Source organism: Chiloscyllium plagiosum, unplaced genomic scaffold (assembly GCF_037043375.1).
Source record: "Chiloscyllium plagiosum isolate Xiang-an unplaced genomic scaffold, Cpla_swu_hap1 HiC_scaffold_14, whole genome shotgun sequence".
Lineage (NCBI taxonomy): Eukaryota > Metazoa > Chordata > Chondrichthyes > Orectolobiformes > Hemiscylliidae > Chiloscyllium > Chiloscyllium plagiosum.
In genome coordinates, this window is record NW_028270152.1 from 27,281,560 (window position 1) to 27,308,558 (window position 26,999).

The 26,999-nt window shown below is 46.8% G+C and overlaps 1 protein-coding gene across 5 annotated transcripts in view; it reads left to right on the top strand.

Annotated features, from left to right (window-relative positions):
- The window catches only part of LOC122558936 (POC1 centriolar protein homolog A-like), a 189,520-nt gene that overhangs the window by 63,571 nt on the left and 98,950 nt on the right, over positions 1 to 26,999 (top strand). For all 5 annotated transcript variants that reach the window (XM_087994247.1, XM_087994243.1, XM_087994245.1 and 2 more), the window contains exons 2-3: positions 8,901 to 8,985; positions 17,024 to 17,195. In XM_087994247.1, the coding sequence (XP_087850373.1) occupies positions 8,901 to 8,985; positions 17,024 to 17,195 (257 nt within the window). The remainder of the gene's footprint in view (positions 1 to 8,900; positions 8,986 to 17,023; positions 17,196 to 26,999) is intronic.

Here is a 26,999-nt window from a genome sequence, read left to right on the forward strand (position 1 = left end):
CGTAGGGAGTAATGGGGGTGTGGAGGGAAGAGGCGTAGGGAGTAATGGGGGTGTGGAGGGAAGAGGGGTAGGGGTGTAATGGGGGTGTGGATGGAAGAGGGGTAGGGGAGTAATGGGGGTGTTGAGGGAAGAGGGGTAGGGGAGTAATGGGGGTGTGGAGGGAAGAGGGGCGGGGGATAATGGGGGGGTGTGGAGGGAAGAGGGGCGGGGGATAATGGGGGGGTGTGGAGGGAAGAGGGGCGGGGGATAATGGGGGGGTGTGGAGGGAAGAGGGGCGGGGGATAATGGGGGGGTGTGGAGGGAAGAGGGGCGGGGGATAATGGGGGGGTGTGGAGGGAAGAGGGGCGGGGGATAATGGGGGGGTGTGGAGGGAAGAGGGGCGGGGGATAATGGGGGGGTGTGGAGGGAAGAGGGGCGGGGGATAATGGGGGGGTGTGGAGGGAAGAGGGGCGGGGGATAATGGGGGGGTGTGGAGGGAAGAGGGGCGGGGGATAATGGGGGGGTGTGGAGGGAAGAGGGGCGGGGGATAATGGGGGGGTGTGGAGGGAAGAGGGGCGGGGGATAATGGGGGGGTGTGGAGGGAAGAGGGGCGGGGGATAATGGGGGGGTGTGGAGGGAAGAGGGGCGGGGGATAATGGGGGGGTGTGGAGGGAAGAGGGGCGGGGGATAATGGGGGGGTGTGGAGGGAAGAGGGGCGGGGGATAATGGGGGGGTGTGGAGGGAAGAGGGGCGGGGGATAATGGGGGGGTGTGGAGGGAAGAGGGGCGGGGGATAATGGGGGGGTGTGGAGGGAAGAGGGGCGGGGGATAATGGGGGGGTGTGGAGGGAAGAGGGGCGGGGGATAATGGGGGGGTGTGGAGGGAAGAGGGGCGGGGGATAATGGGGGGGTGTGGAGGGAAGAGGGGCGGGGGATAATGGGGGGGTGTGGAGGGAAGAGGGGCGGGGGATAATGGGGGGGTGTGGAGGGAAGAGGGGCGGGGGATAATGGGGGGGTGTGGAGGGAAGAGGGGCGGGGGATAATGGGGGGGTGTGGAGGGAAGAGGGGCGGGGGATAATGGGGGGTGTGGAGGGAAGAGGGGCGGGGGATAATGGGGGGGTGTGGAGGGAAGTGGGGCGGGGGATAATGGGGGGGTGTGGAGGGAAGTGGGGCGGGGGAGTGTGTGGAGGGAAGTGGGGCGGGGGAGTGTGTGGAGGGAAGTGGGGCGGGGGAGTGTGTGGAGGGAAGTGGGGCGGGCCAGTGTGTGGAGGGAAGAGGGGCGGGGGAGTGTGTGGAGGGAAGAGGGGTGGGGGAGTGTGGGGGGTTGTGGAGGGTAGAGGGGTGGGGGTGTGTGGAGGGTAGAGGGGTGGGGGTGTGTGGAGGGTAGAGGGGTGGGGGTGTGTGGAGGGTAGAGGGGTGGGGGTGTGTGTGGAGGGTAGAGGGGTGGGGGTGTGTGTGGAGGGTAGAGGGGTGGGGGTGTGTGTGGAGGGTAGAGGGGTGGGGGTGTGTGTGGAGGGTAGAGGGGTGGGGGTGTGTGTGGAGGGTAGAGGGGTGGGGGTGTGTGTGGAGGGTAGAGGGGTGGGGGTGTGTGGAGGGTAGAGGGGTGGGGCGTGTGGAGGGATGGGGGATAATGGGTGTGGAGGGAAGTGGCGTAAGGGAGTAATGGGTGTGTGGAGGGAAGTGGCGTAGGGGAGTAATGGAGGTGTGGAGGGAAGTGGCATAGGGGAGTAATGGGGGTGTGGAGGGAAGTGGCGTAGGGGAGTAATGGGGGTGTGGAGGGAAGAGGGGTAGGGGAGTAATGGGGGTGTGGAGGGAAGAGGGGTAGGGGAGTAATGGGGGTGTGGAGGGAAGAGGGGTAGGGGAGTAATGGGGGTGTGGAGGGAAGAGGGGTGGGGGATAATGGGGGTGTGGAGGGACGAGAGGTAGGGGAGTAATGGGAGTGTGGAGGGTAGAGGGGTGCGGGGGAATGGGGGGGCCGTGTGGAGAGGAAAGGGGTGTGTGGGGAATGGGGGCGCGGTGTGGAGAGGAAAGGGGGGTGGGGTGGAGAGGAAAGAGGGGTGGGGGGAATGGGGGCGCGGTGTGGCGAGGAAAGGGAGTGGGGGAATGGGGAGGGGGAGGTTTGGAGAGGAAAGAGGGTTGGGGGAAAGAGGGGTGGGGGGGCGGTGTGGGGGGGAAAGAGGGGTGGGGGGTATGGGGGGGCGGTGTGGAGAGCAAAGAGGGGTGGGTGCGGAATGGGGGAGCAGTGTGGAGCGGAAAGAGGGGTGGGGGGAATGGGGGATGGTGTGGAGCGGAAAGACGGGTTGGGGGGGAATGGAGGGGCGGTGTGGAGCGGAAAGACGGGTTGGGGGGGAATGGAGGGGCGGTGTGGAGCGGAAAGAGGGATGGAGGACGGTGTGGAGCGGAAAGATTGGTTGGCGGGGAATGGGGGGCGGTGTGGAGAGGAAAGAGGAGTGGGGGGGTGGGTTGGCTTGGAGAGCAGGGGTGGCTGTCAGTGGGGAGCAGGTTGCTGGTTGGATTGACTTCCTGTGCTGTGCTTGCTGTTCTGATGTTTACATTCTTGGTTTTAATTCTTTACGTGGACCTCTGCTAAAACAGAGTTGCCAGGAATACAAAGTCTTTTGGTTTGCTTCTGCTCACCTTCACATTGTAATTTAGTGAAGTATTCTCCACGAATTTATGCAAGTGAATAGGTTCTAATCATAGATAAGCCATTAAGAACTGCAGTAAGTATAACTTACTAGTTAGAATTTTAACCATCTTCTAAAACCCACTGTACACACATACAGGCATGCAATAAAAAACACTGGTGTTGTATGAATAGAAGAGAAACAATATCTGGGAAAACAGTTCAATATTTGTAGTCCACAGGTTTTGTTGAGATTATTGTTTTGCTGACAAAGACTATTTGTTTTTTGAAGTTTCTCCCCCTCACAGAAAGCACAGGCAAAGTTCTTTCTTACTGGTAAAAGTTCACAGCTTACAGCAGCTGGTGAGGGAAATAAACTTTCATTACAATGTAGAGGTGTCAGTGTTGAACTGGGGTGGACAAAGTTAAAATCACACAGCACCAGGTTTATAGTCCAACAATTTAATTTGGAAGTACAAGCTTTCGGACCGCTCCTCCTCCATCCGGCAGCTACCGAGGCAGGATCATACGACACAGAATTTATAGTAAAAGATCAAAGTGTCATACGACTGATGCAATACATTGAACAAACCTAGATTGCTGTTAAATCTTTAATCACTTTGAATGGGTTGCAGATTTCGATTCATCAATATGTAAATCCCATAACTTCTTTCAAGTCACATTCCTGAGATAATTTAAGGTTTTATATTTTAAAAAAAGTGACATCTCAGCTCAGACCAATGGTTGAAATACAAAAAGACTCTAACCTCACATCTTTAATGCATTGTCTGAGCTGAGATGCCACTTGTTTTTATATGCTATCTCAGGAATGTGACTTGAAAGAAATTCTGGGATTTATGTATTGATGAATCGAAACCTGCAACCCATTCGAAGTGATTAAAGATTTAATAGCAATCTAGATTTGTTCAATGCATCGCATAAATTACATGATGCTTTGATCTTTTACTATAAATTCTGTCTTATGATCCTGCCCCACTACCTATCTGATGAAGGAGCAGCGCTCCGAAAGGTTGTACTTCCAAATAAACCTGTTGGACTATAATCTGGTGTTGTGCGATTTTTAACTTTTTTTTTGTTAGAGAGAAAGACCTTGTCCAGGAGTCTGCAGGCTTTTGCCAATGTTTAAACCCAAAAGCTGTTCAGCTACCGAGGAAGCATTTAGATAATTGTTGTTCGCCTTTGGTCATAACTGGTTGCAACTCCACAAATGAATCAGCAACCTGATTGGATCTTACATCCTTGGAACCATTTTGTGTACAATGAATTCCCTCATTGATTGAGTATAACAGCCGTGTAAAGACGACAGACAGTGTGTTTCAGTAGCTTGCTTTTCCAGTAGCAACAATTCCTTCCACTGTCCTTGGTTCTAAAACAGTCTTTTTTGCATTTCACTTCATTCACCAATAAAGTATAATAAAATGATACTGTTTTTACAATGGAAATGCTTTAATCAAAGTAACAAGTGATGCATTCTTCTCTTCCCTATTGCAGCCTTTGACTCAGTTGATCAAGTCACCTTTGACAAGGCATCTTCTCCATTGTCCAGGTCCAAAAGGCTGTTAAGCATAATCAGTTGTCATCTTGAAACTTTATTCAATGGTTTTGTCTGAAACTTCTGAAGACTCTATCTTTGAGCCGTTTCTGTTTTTCATCTACATGATGTCCTTCGGTGATATAATTCAAAGTAGTGACACCAGTTCTCACAAGTACACTGATGATACTCAGCACTACTTCATCATGACTTCCTTTATCTCTGCTATCAGACCACACATCTGACATCCACTTTTGGATGAACCACAATTTTCTGCAGTTTGAGGTGGCAAGATCAAAGCATTTTCTTCTGTCCTGCTACAAGTTCTTTGCATCATTAGACCATAAGGTATAGGAGTGGAAGGAAGGCCATTTGGCCCATCAAGTCCACTCTGCCATTTAATTATGGCTGATGGGCATTTCAACTCCACTTACTCACAATCTCCCCGTAGCCCTTAATTCCTTGCGAGATCAAGAATTTATCAATCTCTGCCTTGAAGGAATTTAATGTCCCAGCTTCCACTGCACTCCGTGGCGATGAATTCCACAGGCCCACCACTCTCTGGCTGAAGGAATGTCACCTCATTATCATTATCCCCTCTAATTCTAAGGCTGTGCCCACGGGTCGTAATCTCTCTCTGCCGAATGGAAACAGGCAGCCAATCCTCAATATGTGCAAGTAGCTGACTTCGAATACCATGGGCCCTCACCTGACTCAACAGCATTCTGTGAGGCACCTTATCAAAGGCATCCCACCTCCCTTCACACACATTCCACCTCACCCCACCTCACCCCACCTCACCCCACCCCATCCCCCTTCACACACATTCCACCCTTCACACACATTCCACCCCATCCCATCCCCCTTCACACACATTCCACCCCATCCCATCCCATCCCCCTTCACACACATTCCACCCCATCCCATCCCCCTTCACACGCATTCCACCCCATCCCATCCCCATTCACACGCATTCCACCCCATCCCATCCCCCTTCACACACATTCCACCCCATCCCCCTTCACACACATTCCACCCCATCCCCCTTCCCACACATCCCCCACTATCTCCACCTCTCTTCCCACACATCCCCCACTATCTCCACCTCTCTTCCCACACATCCCCCACTATCTCCACCTCTCTTCCCACACATCCCCCACTATCTCCACCTCCCTTCCCACACATCCCCCGCTATCTCCACCTCCCTTCCCACACATCCCCCACTATCTCCACCTCCCTTCCCACATATCCCCCACTATCTCCACCTCCCTTCCCACATATCCCCCACTATCTCCACCTCCCTTCCCACACATCCCCCACTATCTCCACCTCCCATCTCACACATCTCCCCCCACACATCTCCCCCCACACATCTCCCCCCACACATCTCCCCCCACGCATCTCCCCCCACGCATCTCCCCCCACGCATCTCCCCCCACGCATCTCCCCCCACGCATCTCCCCCCACGCATCTCCCCCCACGCAGAACCCCCCCCGCACATCCCCCCCCGCACATCCCCCCCCCCGCACACACCCCCCCGCACACCCCCCCCCCCGCACTTTCCCCCCGCACTTTCCCCCCCGCACTTTCCCCCCCGCACTTTCCCCCCCGCACTTTCCCCCCCGCACTTTCCCCCCCGCCCATCCCCTCCGCACATCTCCCCCCCCCCGCACATCCCTTCCCCCCGCACATCCCTCCCCCCCCCGCACATCCCTCCCCCCCCGCACATCCCTCCCCCCCCCGCACATCCCTCCCCCCCGCACATCCCTCCCCCCCCGCACATCCCTCCCCCCCCGCACATCCCTCCCCCCCCGCACATCCCTCCCCCCCCGCACATCCCTCCCCCCCCGCACATCCCTCCCCCCCCGCACATCCCTCCCCCCCCCGCACATCCCTCCCCCCCGCACATCCCTCCCCCCCCGCACATCCCTCCCCCCCCGCACATCCCTCCCCCCCCCGCACATCCCTCCCCCCCCCCGCACATCCCTCCCCCCCCCCCGCACATCCCTCCCCCCCCCCGCACATCCCTCCCCCCCCCCCCGCACATCCCTCCCCCCCCCCCCCCGCACATCCCTCCCCCCCCCCCCGCACATCCCTCCCCCCCCCCCGCACATCCCTCCCCCCCCCCGCACATCCCTCCCCCCCCCTGCACATCCCCCCCCCCGCACATCCCTCCCCCCCCCCCCCCGCACATCCCTCCCCCCCCCCCCCGCACATCCCTCCCCCCCCCCCGCACATCCCTCCCCCCCCCCCGCACATCCCTCCCCCCCCCCGCACATCCCTCCCCCCCCCCGCACATCCCTCCCCCCCCCCCGCACATCCCCCCCCCCCGCACATCCCCCCCCCCCCCGCACATCCCTCCCCCCCCCCGCACATCCCCCCCCCCGCACATCCCCCCCCCCCGCACATCCCCCCCCCCCGCACATCCCTCCCCCCCCCGCACATCCCTCCCCCCCCCCCCGCACATCCCTCCCCCCCCCGCACATCCCTCCCCCCCCCCGCACATCCCTCCTCCCCCCCCGCACATCCCCCCCCCCCGCACATCCCTCCCCCCCCCCGCACATCCCTCCCCCCGCACATCCCCCCCCCCGCACATCCCCCCCCCCCGCACATCCCTCCCCCCCGCACATCCCTCCCCCCCGCACATCCCTCCCCCCCGCACATCCCTCCCCCCCGCACATCCCTCCCCCCCGCACATCCCTCCCCCCCGCACATCCCTCCCCCCCGCACATCCCTCCCCCCCGCACATCCCTCCCCCCGCACATCCCTCCCCCCCCGCACATCCCTCCCCCCCCGCACATCCCTCCCCCCCCGCACATCCCTCCCCCCCCGCACATCCCTCCCCCCCCGCACATCCCTCCCCCCCCGCACATCCCTCCCCCCCCGCACATCCCTCCCCCGCCCCCGCACATCCCCCACCCACACATTCCCCACCCACACATATTCCCCACCCACACATATTCCCCACCCACACATATTCCCCCCCCACACATATCCCCCCCCCACACATATCCCCCCCCCACACATATCCCCCCCCCACACATATCCCCCCCCCACACATATCCCCCCCCCACACATATCCCCCCCCACACATATCCCCCCCCCACGCACGTCCCCCCCCCACGCACGTCCCCCCCCACGCACGTCCCCCCCCCACGCACGTCCCCCCCCACGCACGTCCCCCCCCACGCACGTCCCCCCCCCACGCACGTCCCCCCCCCACGCACGTCCCCCCCCACGCACGTCCCCCCCCCACGCACGTCCCCCCCCCACGCACGTCCCCCCCCCACGCACGTCCCCCCCCCACGCACGTCCCCCCCCCACGCACGTCCCCCCCCCACGCACGTCCCCCCCCCACGCACGTCCCCCCCCCCACGCACGTCCCCCCCCCACGCACGTCCCCCCCCCCCACGCACGTCCCCCCCCCACGCACGTCCCCCCCACACATCTCAACCTCCTTCATACACATCCCCACCCTCTCCCATCTCTTGCTCCTTCATACACATCCCCCCTCCTTATCCACCTCCTTTCACAGTTATCCTGCTCCCCCATCTCCAGCTCTCTTCACACATCCCCTCCCCATCGCCATTTCCCTTCGCAAGCGCATGCCCTCCATCTTCACCTCCCTTCACCTACCCCCGTCCTAACATTTCCCTTCTGTGTCATTTGATAAAATGAGAGGCAAAATGAAGTCCTGCATTTTCAAAGGCTCTGCCACTGCAGGAGTCAGACCCTGGTGAGCAATTGTTTAGGTTACAACTATCAGTAGAAATAAAGCAAGCTTTTTAAAGGGGCCACAGACTGGTCAGGAATCAGTTTAAGTTCTACAACTGCACTTTCGAGTTCACAACCTCCCCATTTGGGATCCACAGTTTGATAAGCCCGATTTAGATGGGAAACAAAGTTTTTTTTGTTTCAATTGGCTGAATGGCTTCTTCTGGACAAATTTCCAGGAAGTTGGTTCTTAGATAAACTCAAAGTTGGAAAGATTGAGGAGAGTCCTCCTCCACCTTTTGACGTGTTATTATATATTACTTTGGATGCTTCGGTGATTTGCAGCTAATTTGGTGGCTTTCTGAAGGAACATTATTGCAGAATTACGTTTTTTTTGCTTTTGGTTTAGAAGCAGGCAACAAAATAGCTTCATCATGTGACTTGTACAAGTTCAAAGTCCTTTTTCCGAGCATCGTCTATTGTACACCCCCAGTTGGGGCTTTACTTCTTGAGATTTAACCAGCTTAGTTTGGATGAGTGAAGCCATCATAGCACAGTTAATGGTCAGTCAGAGTCATTATTAACATGTGTTTAACACATGTTGAGTTTCGATGTTTCTTTTCTCAGTGGTGAAACTGGCAAAGATGCTGGCTGGAAAGGTATCCTTTTTTTACTGTTGTTCCATCCTTAATTAAAATGGGTACGCATTGCTCAAGACTTGCACAGTTCTGGAGCCTTTTTTTTCTGCCTAAAATTGAAAAGTATTGACTGGAAGTTCAGAGCATACTGCAGAGTGATATAGTTCTCCTGATTGGCCTTCCATCTACACGAAACTGGCTGAAAGGTAAGACTTGAGAGAGTAGGGAAATTTATTTGTGTATAATTCTTTTGTGTGGAACTGTTTTCTTTTTCACAGATTTAATTCATAATCATTTCAAAAACTACAATAGCAAGAATTAATGACTCATGCAGTTGAGGTTTGTGGCACAGTTTATGCAAATACTTAATGTTTCACTTTTTTTATTTTTTAGGAAGATCCTACATTAGAACGGCACTTTAAAGGTCATCGTGACACTGTCACAAGTATTGACTTCAATACTAACATGAAGCAGTTAGGTAGGTTGCATTTCTTGAATAAATATCAATTTATAATCTTTTGGCAGATCCATAATGTCAGGGGACCAAACAGGTGACACTGTCTCTCCGTGGAGAAGGCATTGAGTAGTTTGAGAGCTCATGCTGCCTTGAAGAAAAGATTTACATTCTGTAGTACCTTTGATCACCTTAGGCTGTCCAAAGTGTTTCTTGGCTGGTGAAATTCTTTTGAAGTGTCAGATTGCATTGTAGGAAAAATACTTCAGCATCCGATAACATAATACTTTTTACCAGGTCTGAGTTCAAACAAAATCTTCACTATTGAGCATAAAAATAACGTCTCAGAATAGTTGTAAATAGGAACTGAGAGGATGGGAAAGAAGTCAAGAAAATAATTACATTCACCTGACAAGTTTTACTGAGTCCACTGTGAATACATTCTGTGCCTTTGCTGCCCTCAGTACTTTGGTTTAATATAGAGGAGGTGGAACAACTTGCCTGTTGAAATGGCCTAGCAATCACTTGTAACAGTTGTTAGATAGTCTTAAAAAAAATTAAACCGCACAGACTACCCGACATTGAGCTACACATCAGAAGCAAAGTACAGATTTATTATCTCTGCCAAGTCCTCTGTACTGGGGGTTAGTACCAAATTGAGAGAGCTGCCTGACAGATTAGTCAAGTGACATTCTGTCGGAGTCATACACGTGGAATTATACAGGCTGACATTGTCCAGGACATTGTCAAGCATGTTCAGTCTCACCAGCAGGACAGGCCCAGCAGAAATGGTGGCTCAGCGGTATACAGTTGGGAAGGAGTTGCTGTAGAAGTCCTGACATTAACTGCGGATCCCACGAAGTCTCAAGGCATCAGATCAAACAAGGGAAAGGAAATATCCTGCAGATTACCACAACATGTGCTCTGGGTCTTGCTCCACCCTAATCCAATCTGTTCCAGTGCAGCAATGTGGAAAATTGCCCAGGTACACCCTGTACACAAAGAAAAGGGACAACTTAAAACTAGCCAATCATTGCTCTTCAGTCTATGCTTGTTCTTCAGGAGGGTGTCATCAGCAGTATCATTCAGCAACGCTTACTTAGCAATAACCTGTTCACTGATGCCTGGTATGGTTTCCACCAGTTCCACTCAGCTCCTGATCTAATTACAGTCTTGGTTCAATAAAAGAGCTGAATTCATGAACTTAGATGAGTGACTGTCCTTGAGTTCAAGGCCACATTTGACTGAATGTGGTATCAAGGAGCCCTAGTGGGAATTGTGAAAACATTTGACTGATTGGAGTCAAAGCTGACAGAAAGGAAGACAGCTGTGGTGTTGGACATTGTTCATCTCAGTTGCAGGACACCTGTGCAGAGTTTTTTAAGGTTGAGTCGTAAGCCAAATAATCTTCAGCTGCTTTATCAATGATGTACCATCCAACATAAGGTCAAAGATGGGGATGTTCACTGATGACTCCACAGTTCAATACTGTTCACGACGCCTCATACCGAAGCAGTGTATGTCCAAATACATCAAAACCTGGACAATATTCAGGTGTAGGTTGACAAGTAGTAACTGTCATTCCATCACACAAGTTCTAGACGATGATCTCCAACAAGAGAGGATCTAACTATTGTTTCTTCATGTTGAATAACCTTACCATGACTGAATTCCCCTCTACACTGGGGAGACAGGACTCCAACTTGCGGATCATCTCAGAACATCTCTGGAACACCCACGCCAACCAACTCCACTGCCCCATGGCTTAACACTTAAACTTCCCCTTCCACTCTGCCAAGGATATTCAGGTCTTAGGCCTCCATCATCATCAAACCCTTACCAACTGAGACCTGGAGGAAGAACACCTCATATTCAGCTTTGGGACCCTGCAACCACACAGGATCAATTTGGATTTCACCAGTTTCCTCATTTTCCCCTCCCCCACATTATCCCAGTCCCAAGTGTCCAACTGCCCTCCTGACCTGTCCATCACTTTTCCCATCTATCCACTCCAACCTCCTCTCCAACCTATTACCTTCTTCCCCACCTTCATCTACTTATTGCATTCTCAGCTACCTTCCTCCCAAACCCACTCCCCTCCCATTTATCTCTCAGCCCCCTGGTCCACAAGCCTCATTTCTGATGTAGGACTTATGCCCGAAATGTCAATTCTCCTGCTCCTCGGATGCTGTCTGACCTGCTGTGCTTTTCCAGCATCACACTCTTAACACTGATCTCTGGCATCTGCAGTCGTCACTTTCTCCTAGCTGAATTCTCCACTCAATATTCTGAGGGTTTCCATTGACCAGAAACTGAACTGGACTAGCCATACAAGTACAGTGGCCCCAAGAACATATACAGGGATGGTGATGGAGGCAATTGGCTTTAATGTATGCTTTGGTGAGGAAAATAAGTCAAGCTGTTTCTTGGCTAATCTGTGGGGACAGCTTTTACGATTTGGCACAGGTCCCCAGATGTATGAGAGTAGGACATGGTAACATTGAATGAGAGAATATGTTGCTGTTGTTTCTACTTCCTGTACTGATATGGCGGCGTAGCCTTCCTGTGTGAAGGTACATTCAAAATACCTCGATTAACTGAATGAGATGTATTTCGTTCTAGTAATTGATTATTCGGTTAATTGATTCAATGCCTGTCTTCTGAGGCTTGGAGTTTTCGGACGTTTCCTTTTTCCTCGCTCCCTCTCTCTGTCAAGGTTTGTTTCTGAGCAGACACACTCTTGTATAAGGGATCTGCAGGATTGCTCAAGCCTCTTTCCCAACCCCCCCAATCACCACCATCAGTTAAATGGGATTGACAGTTGCTAAAGTCTGCTCCCTGTTCAGAAGACTGGGCAACAGCACACTGTGTGCTCCAACCTCCAACCCTGCCTCCTGTCTTGCCCCCTCCACCCAGGATGCAGTCAGACTGGATACCAACAGTAAGACTGCTGATGCCTTTGAGGGGGGTGTGGGTCTCCAAATAGAGCGTGTGCACGCGCACACACACAATGTTTTACTGTAACGTTTTGTTAAGTTCCACCTTTGCCCAGTACAGGGCAATTTTGGAGAGATTATCTGGGGAAGCGGGGTTTAGGGTATACCCTTGTGTAGAACTCCAGGGAAAGTGTGGGGAGAGAGAGGGAGGTCGGGCAGTCAGTCATTTGGAGTCAGTGCCTGGGCTCCCATCGATGTCCAGGACTATTCTCGACAGCATTTCAGTAAGCCGAGTTTGTTTTAATCATTGTAAACAAAAGACACGATCAGGGTTGGAAACACTTCTTTGATGTAATGTTTCTATCGGGACCTCGAGATCTCCTTCGGATAATCCGATATTTGGATAATTGATATTTGGATAATCAAGGTTCCTCTGTTATTCTTCAGTCTTTGCAATGTGCCATTCTGTCTCCAAGATGAATTTCGATTTGCTTCAGAATTGTTTCTATCCTTCCTTTCATCAACATTTTTTAAGTGTTCACAAAAGCTGTGGTTATTCCTTTTACGTTGCTTGCTATGTTTTAATTCTTCACTCTATTTTCTCCCCTCATTTCTTGTCTCAATTCTCCTCTGCATTTTCTGCATTCTGACTGATTCCCTACTGTATTTTGAACTTGACATTTATCAATGACTGACCCTGCCAACCCCTGTCTCAGTTTCTGTGCTCATGTCACCTACTCTAACCTGTCCCCTTCTGAACTTGCTGCACTTCACTTTCTCAGGTCCAACCCTAACTTTGTTACTTAACCTGCTGACAAAGGTGGTGCTGTTGTAGCCTGGCGCATTGATCTTTACCTTAGAGGATCAATGCCAATTCTTGGACACTTTTTCCTATCTTCCCCTGGGCCATGACCACTTTTGAATATCAAGCCATTGTTGCGAGGACTGTCACTAACTTCATTACCTCTGGAGACCTTCCACCCACTGCCTCCCAACCCGCTTCTACATCCTTCGAAAAGCCACAAACCAGACTGCCCCAGTAGGCACATTGTGTCAGCCTGTTCCTGCCCCACTGACCTCATTACCTCCTACCTTGACTCCATCCTGTCTCCACTTGTCCACACTTTGCCCCCTACATCCATGATTCCTCTTCACCTTATTGACAATTTCCAATTCCTTGTCCCTAACTTCCCCCTGGTCACCATGGATGACCAATCCTTCTATCCCTCTGTTCCCCACCAGGATGGTCTGCGAGCTCTCGGCTTCTTCCTCAACCAGAGGCCTGAACACTCCCCACCCACCACCAATCTCCTCTGTCTGGCTGAAACTGTTCTCTCGTGGGTCCCAGTTACACCTGCTTCCTTTGGAGGTATGTGGAACAATCCTTATTCCAGTCCTACACTGGCCACCTCCCACAACTCTCTTATCAGTATATCAGCGACTGCGACTTCATGCTTCTGTCAGGACCTTGAAAAAATGTGTTTATTTTGACTCCAGCTTCCACCCATCTATAACTTTCATATCGTCCATTTCCAACAGTTGCTTTTCTTTCCTTGACCTCGCAGCCTCCAATTCTGGGAATAAACTGTCCGCCATCCACTAAAAAGCCACAGACTCCCATAGCTACCTTCACTACCCCATGTTCCATCCTGCAACGATTCCATTCCAGTTCCTTTGCCTATGTCGCCTCTGATCAGATGATGCCACCTTCCAAAACAGTGCTGCTGACATGGCTTGCTTCTTCCATAAACATGGTTTCCCACCCACTGTGGTTGACAGGGCCCTCAACCGCATCCGACTTCTGCCCTTGCCCTCCCCATCACTCAACAGGGTGACTGGGTTCCCCTTGTCCTCATTGTTCATTCCACCAGCCTCTGCATTCAAAGGATCATTCTCAGCCATTTCTGATAACTCCAGAAGAATGCCACCTCAAAACATATCTTCCCTTCAATCCCCCTCTAGGACATCCTAGTCCATTCATCAATCACTAACAGCATTTCTCCTCACCCCCCCCCCCCCCCCCCACCCCCCCACCCCCCCACCATGGCACCTTCCCATGTAACTGCAGAAGGTGTGATACCTGCCTCTTTACCTCCTGCCTGTTCACCGTCAAAGTGCCTAAACAATCTCTCCAGGTGAAGCAGCATTTCGCCTGTACCACCTCCAATATTGTGTATTGTATTCATTGCAGACTCCATACCGAACACCTCCATGACCCCGACCTTCCCGTAGCTGGTTATTTTAACACAACGTCCTGCTTGCATGCCGACTTGTCTGTCTTTGACATGCTGCAGTGCTCCAGTGAATCTCAGTCATCATTTTCAGTTCAATCTGGGTTAGATACTTTTGAGGTCACTGAAATTAGCCGCCTTCTCGCTGGAGTTATCTTTACCTATGATCTTTCCTAATGACTATAAATCGAACAATATTGGTTGGGAGAAAATATAGTTCAGTATTGCAGTTCTGTTCATTAAAAGGAATATACTTTTAAGTTAGAGTCATGGAGATGTACAGCATGGAAACAGACCCTTCGGACCAACTCATCCATGCTGACCAGATATCCTAGGGGAGAAAGTGAGGGCTGCAGATGCTGGAGGTGAAAATGTGTTGCTGAAAATGTGTTGCTGGAAAAGCGCAGCAGGGGCCAGATATCCTAGGACCAGATATCCTAAATTAATATTTAGTCCCATAAAAAGTGTTGAAATCTTCAAACACAAATAAATGGCACTGACGAATAGATGAACAAGGTTCTTTAGTTCTATTTTACAAACATTTAATCTGTAAAATTAATTGAGTCTCATTTGTCAGCAATTGGTTCATATCCTTCCAAACCCTTCCTATTCATGTATCCATCCAGATGCCCTTTAAATGTTGCAATTGTACCAGCCTCCACCAATTCCTCTGGCAGCTCATTTCATTTGCGTGAAAAGGTTGCCTCTTAGTTCCCTTTTAAGTTTTTCTCCTCTCATCCTAAACCTATGCCCTCTAGTTCTGGACTCCGTCAACCCAGAGAAAAGACCTTGTCTATTTACCCTATCCATGCCTCTCATGATCTGTAAACCTCTAAGCTTGGCCCTCAGCCTCCGATGTTCCAGGGAAAACAGCCCCAGCCTATTCAGCCTCTTATAGATGAAGCCCTGGCAACATCCTTGTAAATATAATGTGAATCCTTTCAACTTTCACAACATCCTTCCTATCGGAGGGAGACCAAAATTTCACGCAATATTCTAAAAGTGACCTAACTAATGTCCTGTACAGCTGTAACATGACCTTCCAAGTCCTATACTCAATGCTCTGACCAATAAAAGAAAGCATGCTAAATGCCTTCTTCACTATCCTATCTACCTGAGTCTCTACTTTCAAGGAAGTATGAACCTACACTCCAAGGTCTCTTTGTTCAGCAACACTCCCCAGGACCTTACCATTAAGTGTATAAGTCCTTGATATGCCCTTCCAAAATGCAGCACCTCGCATTTATCTAAATTGAACTCCATCTGCCACTCCTCAGCCCATTGGCCCACCTGATCAAGATCCTGTTGTACTCTGAGGTAACCTTCTGCTGTCTACTACATCTCCAGTTTTGGTGTCATCTGTAGTTGTTTGGCAGTTTTTGACATTGACTATTTTGATGAATACTTGCACCTTAAATACAAAATTGTTGAAAAGAGTTGTTTCTATACAGATCCTTCAAGTTTGCACGGCACAAAGGTTGACCATCAAGGAACCAATGTAATTTTGTCTGATTTTTTAAAAAACTTTGGATTGCAATTTATAAATAAATATTTGCAAAATAGAACGAAACCTTGCTCATCTATTTGTCAGTGCCGTTTATTTGTGTCTTGAAATCATAGGATGATCCTACTTTGAATGTGTTCTTTCATGCTAATAATGCAAAAGCAAGAGTGGCGTTTATATAGCAAAAATTCCAAAGCGCTGCAGATACTGGAAATCAGAAACTTAGGTTTGGCAGCATCTATGGAGAGAAATGATTAACATTTTGGGCCCAGTGACCCTTCTGCAGAATGCTGCCTTCAGAATTCTGAAGAAAGGTCACTGGACCCGAAACATTAATTCTGCTTTCTGTCCATAGATGCTGCCAGGATCTGCTGAGATTTTTTTATAGCAATTGCTGTTTGTGTTTATCTAGCGTCTTTGAACACCATGTGTGCCAAAATGTTTTACAGCCATTGAAGTATTTTTTTTGTTGAGAATTCGCTATAATGTAAATAGCACCACAACCAAACTTTGCAGAGCAAATCCCACTAACAGCAATGTCCAGATAATCTGGTTTTGTGATGTTCTACGAGGGGTGACATTGACTGATAGTTTTGGAGAAATATTAGAAATTTCTTCCCTGCTCTTCCTCTGAAATTGTACTATGGGAGACAGACAGAGTCTTAGTTTGACCTCTCAGCCAAGGTCAAACAATTGTTATTCCCATTGGCTTATCTACTAGTTGAGCTGGTCTATTGACTAGATTGAGCATCATAATGCAGGAAAGCTAAAGTGGTCTCCAATCTCAGTCAGGATTATGATGAAAGCGCAATTGGTCTCAGCCTCCACCATTAAATAGAACAAAATCAACAAGAAATCCTGCTCCAGTCTGTGTCCAGTGATTCCCTTGGTTCTTGTTGGGTCACTGTTTGTGAATTGGGTTTGGCTGTGATGCTTACACAAATAAACAGTTTGCTAACAGTGTTTGATAAGGCTTATACATTCGTAATGTTTGAAGTATCTCAAATGAATCAATGATATAAAATTATGAAAGCTCAGGAGGTAAGAAAGTTGGAGAGTGACAAGTTCTGTCAACTGTGGGGCTTTTGGGCAGTCCTATTACTAAACAGAGTGAAGATATCCTGACCCAAAATCTGGGTGTAAGACCAACTCCTGTTTCACTGTTGTTTCTTTCACTGATCAAAATTGACAGATTGATAAGGCAAAGTTTTCCAGCATAATAGAAATTAAATCTACGGAGGATTATGGAATTTGGTAGTTACATACACAGTTTATAAATATAGGAGTTGAGTGAAACAGCTTTTAATCCCTAATGTAAGTAAGGCAAAGTGGAAATTATAGGTTGCATCCCAATTTGAAACAAACATTAAAATGTCGTTTTATTCTAACAGCAACTGGATCAATGGATTGCTGCGTCATGATCTGGAATTTGAAACCACAGATGCGAGCATATCGATTTGTAGGCCACAAAGATGCAGTCCTGTCAGTTCAGTTCTCTCCTTCTGGTCACTTACTGGCTTCTGCATCTCGAGACAAAACAGTCCGCCTCTGGGTTCCCAGTGTGTAAGAACTTTTTTTTTTGTACCTGTGATGTAAGATGGGTCATGACTATGTTGATATGCAGTAGAACCGTGGATTTTAATTTGTCTTAGTCTCCCTTTCTTATTGTATCTGTCAGTTTTTATATTCTTGGTATCAAGCAGGAAAGATTCTGACAGCATCTCCCTTTGTTTTTCTTAAGTGGAAATTTTTTGAACATCTGTCTTTTGATTCTTAGTCATAGAGTCACAAAGATGTAGAGTACTCTACAGAAACAGAAACTTTGGTCCAACTCGTCCATGATATCCCAACCTAATCTAGTCCCATTTGCCAGCAGTTGGCCCATATCCCTTCAAACCCTTCCTATTCGTAAAACCCATCCAGATGCTCTTAAGTATTGCAATTGCATCAGCCTCCACCACTTCCTCTGGCAGTTCATTCCATACATTCACCACTCTCTGCATGAAAAAGTTGCCTCTATGGTCCCTTTTATATCTTACCCCTCTCACCTAAACCTATGCCCTTTAGTTCTGGACTCCCCCACCCCAGGGAAAAGTCTATCCTTTCCTCTCATGATTTTATAAGCCTCTATAGGTCACCCCTCAGCCTCTGACGCTCCAGGAAAAACAGCCCCAGCCTATTCAGCCTCTCACTACAGCTCAAATCATCCAACCCTGGCAACATCCTTGGAAATGTTTTCTGAACCCTTTCAAGTTTGACAACATCCTTCCGATAGGAAGGACACCAGAATTGCATGAAATATTCCAAAATTGGCCTATCCAACATCCTGTACAGCTGCAACATGCCCTTCCAACTCCTAAACTCAATAAAGGAAAGCATACCAAATGCTGCCACCTTTCTTCTAATAGTACCATTTTCTTGAAAGTTTCCTTTTGACTTGAACTTTACATTCTTGGTAAAATTTCACTGAATCTCCGTTACATTCTCTTCACAGCCTTGACCTTGACATCTTAAGGGCAGTCAAAAAGTCATTTACTTTAATTTTGGCCAAATGAACTAACTACAAGATAACCTTCATTAACTGCTCCTTTTTGAACAGGACAGGGCACAAAGCATACTGTAACTCTCACTTCAGCCTGCCTCCCTAAACTTTTTATAAAGCCATTCACACTGTATCAGTGGTCTTCCAAGGTGCAAAGGCAAAGAAGCAGAGTGTACTCTATTTCTGTAGTCAGTTACTCAAAAGGTTTGTTGAGGAAATGATTTCTGAGAATGGAGGAGGAAGTAAATGGACATCAATGAGACCGGAATGAAAAGATCAAAGCACAAAATGATGAAGAAAAATTCTGATCCATAAGTCAGATCTCTGTCAGCTCTAGCATGCCAATCCATTCATACACCTTATGGTTGTGGATGTTGTTGATCTTGCTTATGAAAGAGAGAACATTTTATGTTGAAATGATGCATGAAGTGGTGATATATGGCTAGCTGATGAGGTTCAGGAGGGAAATGGTTAAAAAAGGATGACAGGAACCAAAGGAAGAATTTCATTCTCCTAATCTCCTTCAGCCCTCTCTCCAATGCCTCTACATCCTCCCCTAAAGTGTGCCATCCAGTAGTGGATGTAATTACCCCAGTTGAGGTTAAACTAGTGTCTTCTACAAAAACAGAATTACAGTTTGATTTATTGTTATGTACCCTTGGGAGTAAAATTGGTTTAGCCACCATAACGTTTGGATTAGACCACAAAGCACTTACAAAATTGCTTGGCACCTTCAATGTCCAGTAGCAGCAAACACTAACATATTGAAGCTACTGAAACAATATCTAATCCAACCCAGAGTTACATAAATACAGGTTGTTCTGCACGTATTTTGTTAACGCGAATTTGCTGTAATGTGCTTGGCAAATTGGGGACACTGTTTCTAAAATGTGAACTTTTAAAACGTGTGTTGGCTGTAATGTGATTACATTACCAACACTTTAAGCGCTGTTTCTAAAGTGTAATTTTTCTATAATGCGGGATTGCACAAGAATGCAACCACCATGTTATAGAACAACCACCTCTATATTCAGTATTGCTGCTTCAGTTATCACTTCATCTGTCTACTCTTGATTATCAGTAAAATGATGGAAGCAGTCATCAATAGTGCTATCACACAGTTAACAACAATGGTACTCAGTTGGGTTCTGCCAGGGCCTCTATGATCCTGATACGATTACAGAATCGGTGCAAGCATGGACAAAAGAACTGAATTCCAGAGGTGAGATGAGTGCAATTGCCTTTGACATTAAAGCTGCCTTTCAGTGTGGCATCAAGGAGCCCTTGCAAAACTAATTCCATGAGAATTAGGAAGAAAACTCTTCATTTGTAGATCCATTCTTGTAAACCATAAGTTTCTACACTCTATCCAATGCATTCTCATTTTTTTTCTATAATGTAGCCCTCACTATATATTCACTATACATTGTAGCTGAGGTATAGTGAGTGTCTTGTACAAATTCAACATCTCTTTCCTCTTACACTCTTTGCCACGATTAATAAATCTGAGGACAGTGGAGGCTTTAACTGCTCTCTCTGGCTGTCCTGTCATCATCAATGATCTGTGCAGATGTGCACCCCTTTAGGATTGTTCCCCCTATTGTCTGTTGTCTTTCAATGTTTTGCTGTCATAGTGCATCATCTCATATTTTTCTGCATTAAATGTCATCTGCTACTTACCCAAACACTCCACCAAAAGTGGCCCTTTTGAGTTCCAAACTATCAATTCTTATAATTCTTCCAAGTTTGATGTATGTGCAAACTTTGAAATTGTCCCCTGTGCACAAAGATTGAGATCGTTAAATTTCACTGCAAACCTTTCTGTAGCCTGAAAAATATCTACCGACCATTACTGTCTGTTTCCTATCACTCAGGCAAAATTGTATCGACATTGCTACTGTCCCTTTAATACGATGACCAAGAATTTCCTCACAAGTCTGTTGCTATTATTAAAACTGCTTCCTTCTTGGGCCTATATAAAATTGGGCAGTCATTATCCAGTTTCACGTAATCATGGGACCACAGCAGAAAACTGTCTGGAAAAATATAATTTGTACCGTGAGAAGCTCACTTAACCCACAGGTTAGTTGGAGTGGGAAGTTTAAAAATGCCTATGGTGGCAGTCTTCTAAGGTGCACGATTGGAGCAAAGTATTGGGGGCTTCAGTCTTCATTCAACTGGTTTGCATCTAACAAAGGGCATGATACTGTCACTGATCATTGAAATGGCAAGTTCTTAATAACAATTCAGTGCTTTGTCTTGAACAGATGAACACATTTGATTAGCCAAAAATTACTAAGATATTAATTTTGGCTGTTTAATGCCAAATAACTCAATATTGATATTGAACTCCATTTTAATTCTAATATTGTTAGAATATTTCAGAAGAGTAATCTCTAATATGCTTGGATGTGTGGTAATTCATTTATCAAAGCTGCAATATGGTTATCTATTTTGAAATTAATTTAGTGGAAAGCACTCTTAAAATGTGAGCACAACAGAATGCATTGGTGATGGTGTGTATATAGCTTTTTTTGTTAGTTGGATAGGTTTATGGGTAACTTGTTCTTTAAGTAACAATTTAAATTTCTTTTTACTTGAACATTATAGGTTGTATTGCACTATTTGAAGATGACCAAGGACTTTTCCATAATTCTTCCCTCAACCAAAATGATTAAATTGATTTATCTAATTTAACTAGTTAAAGCACATTAACTAATTATGAATTTAATTGATATTTAAAAACAGTCACTACATCTTAGAATAGTTTCCTAGATGTTAAGCAGGATAGGACACTACTGAAAATGTGATCGCTTGATTGTATAAAAGGAAGCTTTTTCTGTTCTGACATATTTCTAAATGGTCACTAGGTGGTGCTATTGATATTGTTCTTTGAAAACCGAAGATACTTTTCGAATACAATTTTGCTGAGGCTGTGAAAGTTCTTGTAGTTCTGTAGTACTCAGGAGGATACTCATCAGATAATACACAATGTAATATATTAAAATGATAACCAAAGAGGCACTTACTCTGTATATCTTCTTTGTGTAAAACATTTCATCTCAATCCCTTCGAGTGTATGATGAAAGTATTTCAACAAGCTGAAAGAGCTTCATTAAGTCATTTTGACATTCATTTCTTATCTGGTTTGCATCTAACAACTGCTAGGCTGTAATAACATAAACATGTATTGTACTCAGTAGAAGTTGTTTGTGTCTTTAGTGAATATCTTTTTTCCCATGATATTGAGGTGCCAGTGTTGGACTTGGGTGGACAAAGTCAGAAGTCACATGACACCAAGTTATAGTCTAACAGGTTTATTTGAAATCTCAAGCTTTCAGAGCATTGCTTCATCAGGTGAAGTCAATTTCACCTCACCTGAAGAAGGAGCAGCTCCAAAAGCTTGTGATTTCAAATAAACCTGTTGGACTACTGCCTGGTGTCATGTGGCTTCTGACTTGATCTGTTTCCCAGCCAAGGCCACTACAAGCCCTAATTTCTAATTAGAAGGGAAGTACAACTTAGTGAAATCTTCCCTTTTGAAGTTAAAGTATTGTAACGAGTATGTCAGGTGTCATCATATCTACCAGTGCCTAGGATAGGTTATCTCACGTGATCATGTTTTTCTCAACTTGTAATCTATGCAAACAAGATATTGCGCGCGAGTTTGTTGATGAATTGTGTGGTGAGTGAGCTGGAAGTTCTCACCACTGGCAGAACCTCCCAGTTTAAAAGGGTCTGGTGCCAAATGTAAACCAGATAGCTCCCCCCTCATTCTGCAAACATAAATAGTGCCATCTTCTCTCAGCTACCTTTCCACTTGAACAAACAGCAAGCCCGTCTCTCAGTGCCTCATAGCCTGCAAATTTAAGTATCACATGTACCTTTTCCTATCAAGTACTTGCACTACCTCTCAAACGACCAACCCTTTCTGCCTCCGGAATGTCCTATTCACTTACTGGGGACAGTTCACCATCTCAAACATTATGCATGCTTGCAAGCTGCTACTGCATTCATTCCCATTGCATTGATTTTTATCTCCTTGCAAGAAAAGCCATTTCATAACTGAGTCAAGAGCCAAGGCTGGTGGACATCAAGTTCCTCACTCCATTTGAGGAAAAACTGGTTGGAAAAGCTCTGCTTCTTGGGATGACAGTGAGATACTAATGGGCCAGCAGCTCAGTGAGCAACATTGCACTTTGCTCTTCTCACATCAGCATTTGTGCAAACACATGGATTTACATGAGCTTCTCGACATCTTCAGCAAATAACTCTTTCTTCTCTCCCACTAGCACAAGCAGTAATCTGCAATCTCTACAAGTAAGAGTCCAAGCCTGAGCCCTGCTGTGTTGGCCCCACCTCCGAAGATAAAGATTGAGAAATGTTAGAGGATGCATTGATGAGCAGTTCACTTGGACCTTCCACCAGCAAAGAGATTGTCACCTCACTTGGTCCCTTAGGTAGAAGAACTACAGTGCTGTTAGAAAGGGAGATCCAGGATTTTGACCCAGAGACATTAAAAGAATAGTCATATACTTCCAAGTCAGAGTAGTTTGTGGTTTGGAGAGGAGCTTGCAGGCGGTGGTGTTCCCATTCATCAGCTGCCCATTTGGTAGAGGTTATTATTTGGAAGGAAGAGCCTAAATGAATTGCGGCCATACATCGTGGAAAAATTACACACTGCTGTCATTGTGCATCATTGATGAAGGGAATGACTGTTGAATGGGGTGCAAATCAAGAGGACTGAATTGTCATGGATGGAGTTAAGCTTCGTGAATGTTATTTCAGCTGAACGTAACCAGGCAAGTGGAGAATATTCCATCAGATTTCTGACTTGTGTCTTGTAGATAGATAGTGGACAGGTACTGGGATGCTACTTCTTGATCCACTGAAGTGGTGTCCTGCCCCTTCACCTCAACCCTAGCCTGTGACTCCAACATCATCCTCACCTTGAGCTGTTGGAGATGAGTCTACACCTGTGCAGGAAACTTTCAGCAGGTTTGAGATGCATACCCAAGTTTTCAAAGTCAGAGCAGGTTCCCTCCACCTGAACTACGGAGGTCAGCCCTGCGCCCAGACATAGTGGGAGGGAGAAAAATGAAAAATCATTTTGACAGCACATCAGTATAGGTTCTCAACAATGATTACATTTTGTACTTTTCTAAATATATATTCAGATGCTTTCTTATAGCTTCTGCTGTAGGCGTAGTGTGCCAGTATTAGTGAGCAAAGTGAAATAATGTGAAAGATGTGAAATAACTTTAAACAAAGACATGTTGCTGCATTGCAATTGCCATACCTTAGTATTATCTCATAATCAATAAAGTGAATGAATGCAGATAGCTTAACTCAACGTGAAGCATTTACACCTTTACATTGGAGATTATAGCCAAGATACTACAAATGGGGACACTGAGATTAATAATAAGGTCTTGGGAAGAATCCAGGCCTGGGTTGTGCACTCATTATTGGGAGAGATGGTGATGTCTGTCATGGCTTCACATTGCAGAAGACAAAGGTTTTCTCCTGTCTGGGGTTCTTACAATATTTGTGCAGGCAACACAGAAAGCTAGCACACAGGTGCAACAAGTAATCAGGAAGGCTAATGCAATGTTGGCCCTTATTTCAAGGGTGTTGGAGTGTAAGAGTAGGAAAGTCCTATGTGATGATACAATGGCTTAAGAGCTGTATTTTGTCCTGTTTTTAGTTGAAGGAAGATTTTCAGCCAGAGGTGCAGAGTTATATCTTCTAAGCCAATAAATCAAACTGCTTGTGAGGCCCTAATCTTTTTTTTTAAAATTAGATGAATGGGTGGAGACAGGCTCCTATAGAACCAGGATTTTAGTTTAGCTTTCAGTAGTTGGGGTTTTGAAATTAGTGTTGGAAGCTTTCATACATCTCTCTTGGCCACACAAAAAGATGGAATTCCCTCTCTGCTAGAATTTTCTCTTGGTGTTGTTTTCTCCTGGACTGGAGGAACATCGCATGTGAGACAATTTATTTTGCTGAATTTGCCTTTACCAAGAGTTGTTTGTGAGATGTTATGAGATTGGAACATTTGCTGCTTAGTAGTTAACTAATATATTAACCTTGTAAGTTTTACAATAGAGTTAAAATTAGACCAATTATTCTTAATTTTATTCATATTTTAACTGCAGTCTAAGAATTAAGTGGGTTTTGCTAGTAGTATGACCAATTGCGTCACATCCGGAGTGCATCAGCTTACACTTGATTGTACATAAGAGAAAAGTTAGGGTCTTGGCTAACTCCTTGAAATATCTTGAGGGGGTTTGGTCTGGTCCATAACACCTATTGCAAATTTACAAGATGCAAGACCACATCTAGACTACTATGAGCAGTTTCAGGCCCCTTGTTTAAGAAAAGATATAATTCCATTGGAGGCAATTCAGAGAAGGTTCACTAGAAAGGTCCCTCATATGAAGGGATTGTCTTATGAGCAAAAGCTAAACAGATTAGGATGGTACTTGCTGGAGTTTAGAAGAATGGAGATGATCTGATTGAAATATATAGGGTTCTTATGGGGATGAACAGGGTAAATGCTGAGAGGATGTTTCTCCTAATAGGAGAATCTTGGACCACAGGCATAGTCGCAGAATTAAGAGATACCAATTTAAAGCTGAGATGAACAGGAATTTCTTCTCCGTGTTGTCTTTTTGAAACTCCTAGCTACAGGAAACTATGGAGGCTTTGTGTATCTAAGGCTGACATAGATTCTTCATTATTAGGGGAATCGAGGGTTAAAGGGAAAGGGTAGGAAAGGGTGCATGAATGTTGGTGAACCCATGATTCCACTGAAAAGTCGAGCAAGCTTGAAGAGCCAAATGGCCAACTCCTGTTGCTCTTTCTTATTCTGCAATGTGTAAGCCAATGGGCAACTTGCATGTTCAGTTTCTATTATAGCACAGCACTAAAGAGGAAGCAATTGCAGTAAATTGAGCCCATTGTAGTGGAAGTGTTGTTATTGCAGGTGCTCAGGCATTACCCAGGTGCAGGAAATCCTCTTGCACTGTGGAACACTGTAGCATTCGTGATGGGTAGACACTTGAGGCATATTCTCAGGATGAGGGGCAACAGTCAACTTTATTAGGGAATGGATTCCCTGATGTCGCTGGAGCAAGGACCATTTTAGCGCTTTTATCCAAGAAAGATAGGTATTAGGAATGCTCTGAGGATATCAGCGGCATAATCGAAACCAAAATTGAACACCTTATTGTATTCATCAATCAAATAGTGAAGCAAGTTCCTTGCTGAAGAATGAGTACAGCAGCAGCAGAGAGAAGGCTTTCCCCAAGCTGGACAGATACATTATTATTTGCAATTTGAAAGTGCCAGTTCAGCTCAGTTATCCTGGAAGTGGGTAACTAGTTGTTTGTCTCTGGCCTCATGTGTTTGGCAGACCATTACTCTGTCTTCCTCTCTGTGATCCTTTGGCCCATCTTGAATTCCTCACCTTTGTCTTCCTCCTCAGAGGTTTCCTTTTGCTTCTGCATCTCTTTCTCAGCCAACACATTAATCCCTTTGGCAATTGACATTGCACAGGCTATGATGTGGAACAGTCTATCTGAGTTTACTGCAAGACACTACCTATCCTGTCCAGACATTGTCTTCAGGAGTTGTATGGTCTGTTGAACAATGGGCCTGGTTGAATTGTGGGTACTGTTGCATATCTCTGAAGGTCTGAGGATTTCTTAGATGTGTCATGAGCCAGATGTAGAGGGGCTACCTCTTGTCACTCAAGGCCTTTAAAAGTTGCTCATATTTGTGAGTGTCCAATATGTGAGACTCGTGGCAGGTCCCTGGATGTTTAGCACAGACCTGCAATATCTGACTGCCATGGAAATAAGCCATTTGAATTTTAAGGGAGTGGAATCCTTTTCTGTTGTTTGAGACTGCTGTTTGTGATTAGGGTACTCTCGGAGCTATATGGGTGAAAATGATTCGTCTTGCACTATAGGAAGCTGGTGGTGGTGGAGAATGCGTCTACCTGCTTGAACAGCCATATCAAGAAGATTGCTATGAATAGGTGTTGTCAATGAAGCAAGCATCAGTAACTTCGTGTATGTGCTTCTAATTCGAGGATTATAAAATGCACCAGAGGTCCCAATTCCTTAGTTAAGTGACTAATTTCCAAAATCATTAAGAGCAGTTGTAACATTTAGGAGTAACAGGATGTGATTTGCCACCCAATCCTTGTGACTGCAAGTCCTTATCTGGCAGCTGGCATTGGTGTTACATGATATGGGGCATTCTGTTATCTTCTGCACTGGTCTCAGATATTTGCACACAGCTGCAACTTTGTCTGCAGGTTTGGTTCTGCACCTTAATTCTCTTCCTTCATGATGGATCTTGTCCTGATGCTTCATCCTCTGGAACCTGCACAACAGCTAGCAACAGTTTCTCACCTTGGGTCTGTAGAACCTTTTGTCTTATCCAGTTTCTTTGCAATCACAACACAACACTGAAGTATTTTCGGTCAAAGCTCTATCCGCTTTTCTTTTTGTTTCTTTTTTCTCTCCTCTTTATTTTTCTTTTCTTTTTTATTTTACTTACCACTTGTTGAAGAGCTTGGTTGCAGTGATGGCATCGATTGCGGCCAGTGGTGGCGTCAGAGGTGAGTCTGGGTTCCTGGTGGCTTCTGCATTGAGGTGGTCCTAGTGACGACTTGTGGCTGTTGCAGCCAATTTCTGCTGCCGTCTTGTGTCCAGCACAGATTCATGGAGGCAGTGGTGGAGGCAAATTTGAACCCAGCATGTGACCTGTCACCATTGGCAGCAGCTGTGTTGGTAAGGTGGGCCTGAAGCGGA